Below are 9,722 nucleotides of genomic sequence, written 5' to 3' on the forward strand. Positions count from 1 at the left end.
TCCTCGGGGCCAGCATTCCCCCTGCAGAGGACTCACGCTGACCAGGAGGCCGCAGGGCCTGGTGGACAGCATCAGGGCCCGGCAGGGGGGAGGGCGCCCTGGAGCTCTGGGGAGCTCGGTCGCAGCAGGAGGAGCCCCACAAACGGTGGTCCACCCCAGGGTCAGCTGCAGCAGTCCAGATCTCCCCGTTGCCTCCTCCCCTCGCCTCTAGGCGCTGGGAGCTCCGTGTACCTCTGTCCAGCCTGGGTGAGCGGAGGGGCTATACTCCCGAGCCAAAGACAGACACAATTATCCATGTCATGCAGTCCCAATATGAGCCACAAGAGGGGGCTCCACCGGCATGACCTCAGAAGCTATCCTGTCTCCTTGACCCTACAGTACGCCGCGGAGCTCCTGGCGGTGGTCCGCCTCCCCTTCATCCACCCCAGCTACCTGCTCAACGTGGTGGACAACGAGGAGCTGATCAAGTCGTCGGAAGCGTGCCGGGACCTGGTCAACGAGGCCAAGCGCTACCACATGCTGCCCCACGCCCGCCAGGAGATGCAGACACCCCGAACCCGGCCCCGCCTCTCCGCAGGTATTGAGGGGCGTGGTCTGAACCCCCCAAATGCAGGCGTTGTGGGGTCAGCTCGACTCTGGGTGGGCCTCCGGAGGCACCAGGTACCGACGCTGAGGTGCCGGGGTGCGTGCCAAGGGTGCCATCTGCGCCCCCGCAGGTGTGGCTGAAGTCATCGTCCTGGTCGGGGGCCGCCAGATGGTGGGGATGACGCAGCGCTCCCTGGTGGCTGTCACCTGCTGGAACCCACAGAACAACAAGTGGTACCCCTTGGCCTCCCTGCCTTTCTACGACCGCGAGTTCTTCAGCGTAGTGAGTGCTGGGGACAACATCTACCTCTCAGGTGAGGCCCCTCGGGGCTGGCTCGGGGACTGGGCACGGGCTTCCCAAGGGGACCTGCCCACACGTGTCCGGGCCGGGAAAGGCCAAGGCCCAGGAAGGAGTGTCTGCGTCCAAGGTGACGCTTCACCTCCTGACCCTGGGGCCTGGTGGTGGGCTCTGCCTCACCTGCCTGCGCTCTGGTCCTCCCCTCCTGCTGCAGGTGGGATGGAATCGGGGGTGACGCTGGCCGACGTCTGGTGCTACATGTCCCTGCTCGATAACTGGAACCTCGTCTCCAGAATGACGGTCCCCCGCTGCCGGCACAACAGCCTGGTCTACGACGGGAAGATCTACACCCTGGGCGGACTCGGCGTGGCAGGCAACGTGGACCACGTGGAGAGGTAACGGCCGCGGTTGCAGCGGGACAGCCTCTGACGCTCCCCGAAAGCCAGCGTCTGGCTGCTCCTCCTTCCCAACACCCCCTCCCCGCCCCCGGTCGAGGCGACTGGAGGCTGCACGTTTCCGGTCCCAGCTCCTCACACACGACCAAGCGAGAGCACTGGGGAGGGTGAGGTGGGAGGGCGACAGCCACCCAGTCACTGCCCCAGGACACTCTTTTCTTCTTCTTTTTAAAAAAGATGCTATTTATTTATCTTTAGAGAGGGGAACAGAGGGAGAAAGAGAGGGTGAGAAACATTAAGGTGTGGTTGCCTCTCACACGCCCCCTACTGGGGACCTGGCCTGCAACCTAGGCATGTGCCCTGACTGGGAATGGAACCAGCGACCCTTTGGCTCGCAGGCCCGCAATCCATTGAGTCACACCAGCCAGGACCCATGGGACACTCTTGTCCCTACAGCCCATTCAGGTGTCAGCCCAGCTGGAGGCATGAGATTGCGGGGTGGGAAAGCACAGGACGGGCTCGCTGGCCTGGCCTGGCTGGCAGTCAGACACACTGGGGCTGTGAGCGCCGGCCCAGAGACTCAGGGGGATTCAGGGCGAGGCTGCCCCAATGGCCCAAATGTGCACCACACTGACTGCTAGGCTGTTGTGTCCCGTCAGGGGGCAGTGAGTGACACATGACGGAATTCCCTTCCTCCCTTCCTCCTTTCATCCCACACATACACGGAAATCTGCTTGTGACACAGGGAAGGACCACCACACACAGGTCTGGCCAACCGTCTAGAACTTTCCAGAAGGGGATGTAAGCCAGCAGGGTCAGAACCGCGAGGATCAGCCTGCCCTCTGCTGGAGGCCCCAGGCCAGCTTCCTCGGGCTGTGTTACATTAGGCGCCACGTAGAAGAGGAGCCAGGTGTAGGCAGGCGTGGAGGCAGCAGAGTGGGCGGAGGCTCCGGTGCCCCAAAGGGTGATGAGTTGGCCCCGACTTCCAGCCCAGGAGGACACAGCTGAGACTACCGGAGCCCTTTCCCCTGTCCTTCCCACACCCTGGCCCACCTCCAGGCCCCGCCGTCCGCTGCCACAGAAAGCACATCTCCCCATGTGGCAGCTTGTTGCTTGTGGAGCCACACATACCCCTCAGTTTGTGCTTTTCCCTCGGTGGCTAATTGGGCAGTTGACAAATGTGATGGCAAAGATGGCTTCAGAGTGAGACAGGCTAGGTCTGCACACCACGGGCTTCTTACTGCCCACGTGGAGCCCAGACAGGGCTCAGTCACGTGTGATTGCCAGGTGGATTTGGAGATAAGGGGGAACCCGCCAGGTGAGTGTGAGGGCGCTGACACTGCCATGGAGCCTGGGCCAGCCCTGAACCCACAGCCTGTGGCGGGACCCCCTGTGTGGCCAGCGCCCACACCTCCCCGAAGCGCCCCCTGCCCCCCGTTTCTCACCCAACAATAAACACATGAAACGAGACACGTTTTCTAGGTAAGAGTAAACGGAACTGGATCTGTCATCCTGTCTTGCTTTTGTCGGCTATTTTTAATCTCCTGAGACGCTGATTGCTCATTTTGCAAATGTACTCGTGTGGATAGATACAGGGATTTGTTTGAGGACCGAGTACGCTGAGACGGGTATGAGTTCCACTCCATTTGGGCCCAGGACAGTTCTCCAAGGCTCAGGGGCCATTGTTACGGGCTTTCCACAGGGGCTGGGCACAGAGTGACAAGGGCACCCTGGGGCCCAGGAGACAGGGGAGCAGCCCAGAACAACGGGGTGCCGTGAGGGGCCCTGAGCCCCTTGTCAGCCCTCTGGGGTCTGTCACCTGTCCTCGTAGGGACTGGACACAGACTTGAAGATCCCTGGAAGCTGGGCACGCAGGTGGGGTGGAAGGTGCAGGGTTCCCAAGGAGCAGAGCTGAGCCCTTTGGGCAAGTCAGGTGCTGTGCCACATGGCAGCAAAGATGAGGATTTGTGGTGACAGGAAGGTTAGGGTAACAGGGACAGACACCAGGGGGCTTTGTTCCCCAGGAAGCACTAATGGTGCAAATTGCTCTTATCTTGATAATGAATGAGATATATGGTGCATTATAATTATATTGCATTACTGTATTACAGGAACGGAGCGAGATTATGTAATTATAGATTCACACAACAGTGCCATAGACAAACCTGTATCATATCATTATATAAATAACTGGGTCTAATATTTCACAGAAATATAGCGCAGTAGCTGTGGTTACTGGGCAAATGATAGTGGAGCGCCTCACTCTACGGGGTCATTTGCATGTCATTAGCATATCCCTCCCAAGCCGGAAGCTGGCAGATTGAGCTGATGGAGGGCTGGGGCTGGGCAATCAGCCACCTGGAATACCGAGCTCTCGGGAAACTCGCACGTGGCGGGATGCGTCCTCGTACCCAGAGCCCGAAGACTGACAGCGGACCGGTCTTCCACTGCCTCCCAGCTCCGATCCACAGGAGCTCTGTGGGTCTCTGCCCTATCAGCTTAGAGAAAAACAGATACCTGAACTTCCAACTGTGTCCAAAAGGACATTGACAGTGTCGCCCGTCAGCACAAACCATTCAGCTGCGGCTTAGTTCAGTCAAGCCCTGCTGCCCTCTCGGGTGCCTCGGCCTCCCCTCCGATCCTGAGTCTGCACGAGCTCAGGGCTGGGTGGGTCGAGGCTGTCCCCTCATCCCCTCCCAGAGCTGTCCCCCCTGGGTCACTGGGCTGTGCCCGTGGTGCGGCTCGTGGGAAGGTTCACGGGAACAGGGTAGGTGGGCCGGGAGACCCCAGCGTGGTGCTGTGGCCGGCCCAGTCAAGGTCCCGCCATGGATCCAGGGCGCTTGGAAAGGCAGCCGACAGGGCGGGGGTGGGCCGAGCTGGGCGGTCCAGAGGGAGCGCTGGTAAGGCCCGGACACGGGGAGCACTCGGCCAGACGCTGAGAACTGAGCCCCTCACTGCCCCAGGAAGACAGAGCTCGAAGATCCCGGTGCCTTGACCCATTAGCTTAGTTCTGACCCCTCTCTTCCCGTCAGCGGCTCCCTGTCCTCATGTTCTGCCCTGTCTGGTCGGGAACCCACATTCCGCCACTTCTCCAGGCTCAGGGGCAAGGCCGAGGGGGCGACTGTGGGCCAGGCGCTAGGTGGCCTTGAGCGACTCATCCAAGGGCCCCCCACTGTGTGACCTCCTGCCAGCCGCGCCCAGGGCAGGAGGCAGAGGGTAGCGCCCCCCAGTGTCGGCTGCCCCGGTGGGGGCCCCTCGTTCACCCTGGGCTCTCCTCCTTCTCCTCCTCCTCCTCCGGCGGCAGGTACGACACCATCACCAACCAGTGGGAGGCGGTGGCCCCTCTGCCCAAGGCCGTGCACTCCGCCGCGGCCACCGTGTGCGGCGGCAAGATCTACGTGTTCGGCGGCGTGAACGAGGCGGGCAGGGCCGCGGGCGTCCTCCAGTCTTACGTCCCGCAGACCAACACGTGGAGCTTCATCGAGTCCCCAATGATCGGTGAGGACCGGCTGTCTCCTCGGCCCCGGGCCTCGTCCCCCGGGCCAGCCAGTGACACTGGAGGGCTGTCCAGCTCCCCTCCCCCAGAGGGAGGGCCCCGGGGAGAGGGAAGGGGAGAAGGCCGAGGGGGGGTGTGCCGACCCGCCTGCCCGTTCTCCCCACAGACAACAAGTACGCTCCCGCCGTCACCCTCAACGGCTTCGTGTTCATCCTGGGTGGGGCCTACGCCAGAGCCACCACCATCTACGACCCCGAGAAAGGGAACATTAAGGCCGGCCCGAACATGAATCACTCTCGCCAGTTCTGCAGGTGAGCCGGCTGCAGCCCCTTGGCTGAGGTTGGAAAGGAGGAGGGGAGGGAAGGGGGGGAGGGGGGAAGGTGGGGAGGGGTTGGAGCACAAAGAGTGACCACCATTCATGGGCCAAAGCAAGTCCCAGGCCCGGAGCAGTGACCACGGCAACCGCAGGTGTGGACTTAGTGCCGGAGTGTAAAGCTCCCAGGGGCAGCCCCTGGCCCAGAAGCCCAGCCCTGTGGCTTCCACGGACCCCACAGCAAAGCGAAGGGCTTCCTACCTGGAAGGCTCCAGGGCCTTGGAGACCGCACCCTCTCTCAGAGAGCAGCAAGGGTACTGCTGTGGGGACAGCTCTGCTCTGGGACCTCCGGCCCCACACAGACGGGAGGCAGCACCAGCCCAGAGCTGCGCCACACCCTACACATGGGACAGGTGGCTCTTCCGCACGAAGAGCTATCGGAGCGAGCACCCACTGTTTGTACGGTGTGGCTGAGAAAGCTGGGCACCACGACTAGCCAGTCGTGTGACCTGGGACAAGGAACTCTCCCTCTCTGGGAGGGTCTGTCTCTGAAACAGGCAGCTAGTTGGACAGGACAGCTGCTAAGGGCCTGGGAGCAGGGAGGTTCTCCCGTTCTCCGCCTTACCTTCATGCCGTGCGCTCTAAAGGGTGACAGTGCGCAGGGCACCTCCGAGGACACTCCACCGATACAGACAGCTGGCACTGGAGTAGGGCCTGTTGGGAGGACTCCCTGACCTTGTCCGAGACCCGAAGTGGGTGCAGAAGGACTTGGTGCCTGAGGGGAGGTTGAAGCTGGGTCTGGCAAGAGAAGCGGGGAAAAGTCGTGCCCCAAAGGGAGGAATGTGAGGGGCCCGGGGGGCGTGGAGCAGCTAAACAGGGAGGCTGGGCCCTTCGGTGTCTGCTAAGAAGTCTAGACCAATGTGTTCTCTTCGGGGCTCAGAACTGCAAAACTGGGTGGAGATGTTCAAAGGGTGTCTGTCCAGTTTCAGGGACTAGCCAAGAAGAAGTGGCCACTCACTCCAATGTGTGAGCGAGCAGGGCTCGACGCGTGGGTCTGTGGGACAGGGTGGCCGAAAGGCAGGAAGGGAGGACATGCAGATGGGGGCAGCGCATGGGACTGACCGAGACTCGGGACCAAGCCCGAGAGCATGGTGCAGGGACCGTGGGGTAACCCTGCAGAGGGCACCCCGCACCCTGGCAGTCACGGGTAGGCAGCAGCTCCTGCCACACCGTTCAGGAACCACAGTGGGGAAGCTCTCACTCTGGGCACCTCGGCAAGGGTGGACATCCCAGCCCGGTGGCCGGTGCTCAAGGATGACTTCTTATTCCGTCTGCTGTCCTTCCGTGAGTCGCGTTCCCAGCGTGATCTGAGCTGTAGGGAGGGTCTGTACAGGCACCAGGAAAGGATGAGACTCAGTGAGCTGAGCCGAGAGCCTGTCCATCGTCCAGACATCCTTGGTCAGTCCGGCAGGTCCCGGGGCACCCAGGATACATGTGTCACCCACAGCTCCAAGGGTAGTGCGGCACGGAGTTCTGATTGGCTCTGGAGGGAGGGTGTTTTTCTTACACCAGCTTGGGTCGGAGGGCAGAGAAGAGCAGTGAGAGCCCGTGTGACTTTTGCAAAGGGGGAGACGCAGCCTGCCCGAGACAGGGTCCTGAGGATCTATCTCCAGGCCCCAGGGGGAAGTTCAATGGCTAATACTCTTCCCGCTTTCCCCCGACAGTGCCGTGGTGCTCGACGGCAAGATTTATGCGACTGGGGGCATTGTCAGCAGCGAGGGCCCGGCGCTGGGCAACATGGAAGCCTACGAGCCCGCCACCAACACGTGGACCCTCCTCCCCCACATGCCCTGCCCCGTGTTCAGACACGGCTGCGTCGTGATAAAGAAATATATTCAAAGCGGCTGACGCCAGCGGGTGGCCCACACGAGACTGTGGACGCGCCGGGTGAGGCCAGTGCGTCTCACGACGACCAGCTTCCAGCAGCACCAGTAAGAGGCCGACAGACACAACCAAGGAACTCACTGCGCGAAACACCCGAATCCTCTCTACAGTGAATGTAGGAAATCATCCTTGCCTTTGGGGGAGCGGGGGCCCAGCGCCCCGAGACCGTGACCGCCCGCCCGCCCGCGAGCGGGGCCTGGGGCTCCGGCGGAGGAACTTGCTCTCAGCGGAGGCGCTCCCTCTGCCCGGTGCAATAGATTCTCACATATTTTTCAACTGGGAGAGAGAAGCTGTTTTTTTTCCTTCCCGCAGAGCAAGCGTGACCCCCAGGCCACCCTGGGTCAGTTGTCCTGTGACAATATTAGGCATCGGGCTCTCTCGGATATACGATCAAAGTGTCCTTATCACTTTGATTCCTGCTTTTTCCTTTTTAACCAGTCGACACTTCCAGTGGCCGAGAGAGGACAAGGGACAGTGCCGTGCGGCACGAGGTCTAGGAGGCGGCCGGTCCCCACCGGGGCCGAAGAGGTCCAGGCACCTGTGCTGCGGGGGCAGCTGGCGGGCCGCTGGGGGAGCCGCTGGGGGAGCCGTCCGTCCTTCCCAGGTTGTCCTACCACGTTTTCGGCGGAGAAGGACGAGATGATTGTGCTAGCTTTCTCTTATCCAATATGAATTATTTAGATTTCCAAGGCATTTTCTTGATAAACAAGAGGCTATTTTTGAGTACCGAGAGGAGGAGGAGGCCACGAGAGGGAGAATGCGGGAATTCCCAAAGCTCTTTGTAGGTAGTGCCCGAGCGGGGGCGTTTGCTCTGATTTTTCTACGTGCAGAATAAAGGATCTCTCCTGGGGGGGCGGGGGAATGAACGCCCCCGTTTTATTTTTAGAAAAAGTAACTCCCAGACAGCCGCCTTGAAAGCTGTGCCTCCTGGGGGTATTGTCAAACAAAACAGTTCTGTTCTCCGGGGAAACACCTGTCCAGCTCCCTCCGTGAGGTACGGCTGAGGACCCAGGCCAGGCGGGACGGGCAGGAGAGAGGGAGGGAGGATACAGGTCTACAAAGCACAGGAGACTATTTTTGATATTTATAGCTATATATTCAGGCGCCTGCCAGCAGAGCTCTCAGGATGGGGACAGCCTCCGCAGACGAGCCGTGACAGCCCAGGCCACGGGGTGCACGCAGGAGCGCACCCTTCTTGAGCGTGTGGTCCTGAGACAGGGGAGCCGGGACGGAGGTGGCACCGAGGCTCGCGCGCGGGGGGGCCTTCCCGCCGGTCTCCGACCCTCGGGCCTCACGCAGCGACCAGTTTCCCCTCCAGGGCGAGAAGGGTGCCGCCGCTCCTGCGCCGTTTTGTGGAAGTTGGTACCAAATACGCATTGACCATTTTTATACCTAGGAAGTCAACTCGCTGTCATTCGAGGATTTAAAAAAAAAAAAAAAAAAGAAAGGAAAGAAAAGGAAGAAAACATTCACGCGGAGAAAAGGACAGGACAGGCCTCCCACCTCTCAGCATCCGATGACACGGGAATTCCAGTTCTAGCACTTACGAGTGTGGCTCCCACTTGGACGCGATGCCGAGCTTCGTTATGCAGTTTTTAATATTATTTATTCTTTTAAAAAAGTAATAAGCACAAAACTACATACATTGTATGTCATTTAATGTATTTATGTCAAACAGGGTGCAAGTGTGAACCCAAGGACTGGAGCACAAGTCCCTAGCTGCCCGGGGCGGGGCCACGCTAGCGTCGGCGGCGAGCGCTGCCTCCAAAGGAGGTGTCGGCGGCCAGCGGGACTCCGCGCGGGGGACGCGGGGGCGCGGGGGCGCGCGCCCCTCCTCCTCCTCCGTCGCACTGGAGCAAAGCTGGCCGCGTCTGTGAATGACACAAACAGGGTTCTCTGTAATGGTATTGTACATAGTATATGTTTATTGTTAAGTTCTTGTTATATTATAATAAATATATTTATAGATCTAGACTCGGACGTCCACGTAATGTCTTCGTGGGCCTCCGGCCTCGCCCCCCAGGGGAGGAGAGCCCCGGTTCCCCCATTGTCTGGGGGACACCTCCGCCGTCTGGGCTCGGTCCCAGGCCTTCATGCAGATCCTGACGATTAGAAAGGCCAGGGCCCCTCAGCAAGGGGACAGACAGAGCTGAAAGGAAGCCGAGGACAAAGGGCAGGTTGAGGTCCACGTTGGAAGGGACTTGCAAACAGCCTGGAACTGACTCTGAGGGTCTCGCTTTAGGTGTAAGTGCCCTTCGTAGGAGACGGGTGCGACTGACGGCTTCCAAGCCGCTCCCCGCGGGTCTAACTCCTGCAGCGGGAGCTTCTGGGCGGGGAGGGGGAGGGGCTGTGCCGAAGCCACAGGGCAACTCCGGCTCCTCAGCCTGAGAAGCACAACCTACTTCCTCCAGGGCGAACAGGGGTGGCTCCCACCCTAAGATGCAGAAGAGGCACCATCCCTCCCCTCCTTCCCCGCTCCCCGCTCCCCGCCCCCTGCCTCCTTCAGTCACGCCCAAGGCTGTTCTCTAATGTGTCACCTAGACAGACTTCCCTAAGGACACCCACGCGAGGCTTCCCAGGTGAAGATGCAAGCCACCAGACAGGGCTGCACAGCCTCGTGCAGGGGAACGAGTCTAGATCAGCAGGAACCGGTAGGTTTGCCAGCATTTCTTAGTCCCCACCTCTACCCGG

General features: G+C 60.6%; 1 protein-coding gene across 1 annotated transcript in view; it reads left to right on the top strand.

Annotated features, from left to right (window-relative positions):
- Positions 1 to 9,005, top strand: part of KLHL29 (kelch like family member 29) — a 282,334-nt gene extending 273,329 nt beyond the window's left edge. The window contains 6 exon segments of the mRNA XM_028517023.2: positions 379 to 577; positions 717 to 899; positions 1,098 to 1,278; positions 4,583 to 4,776; positions 4,941 to 5,085; positions 6,812 to 9,005. Of these exon segments, the coding sequence (XP_028372824.1) occupies positions 379 to 577; positions 717 to 899; positions 1,098 to 1,278; positions 4,583 to 4,776; positions 4,941 to 5,085; positions 6,812 to 6,995 (1,086 nt within the window). The 3' untranslated portion in view covers positions 6,996 to 9,005.
- The last annotated feature ends 717 nt before the right edge of the window (positions 9,006 to 9,722 follow it).

This window comes from Phyllostomus discolor, chromosome 6, assembly GCF_004126475.2.
Source record: "Phyllostomus discolor isolate MPI-MPIP mPhyDis1 chromosome 6, mPhyDis1.pri.v3, whole genome shotgun sequence".
Classification (NCBI taxonomy): Eukaryota; Metazoa; Chordata; class Mammalia; order Chiroptera; family Phyllostomidae; genus Phyllostomus; species Phyllostomus discolor.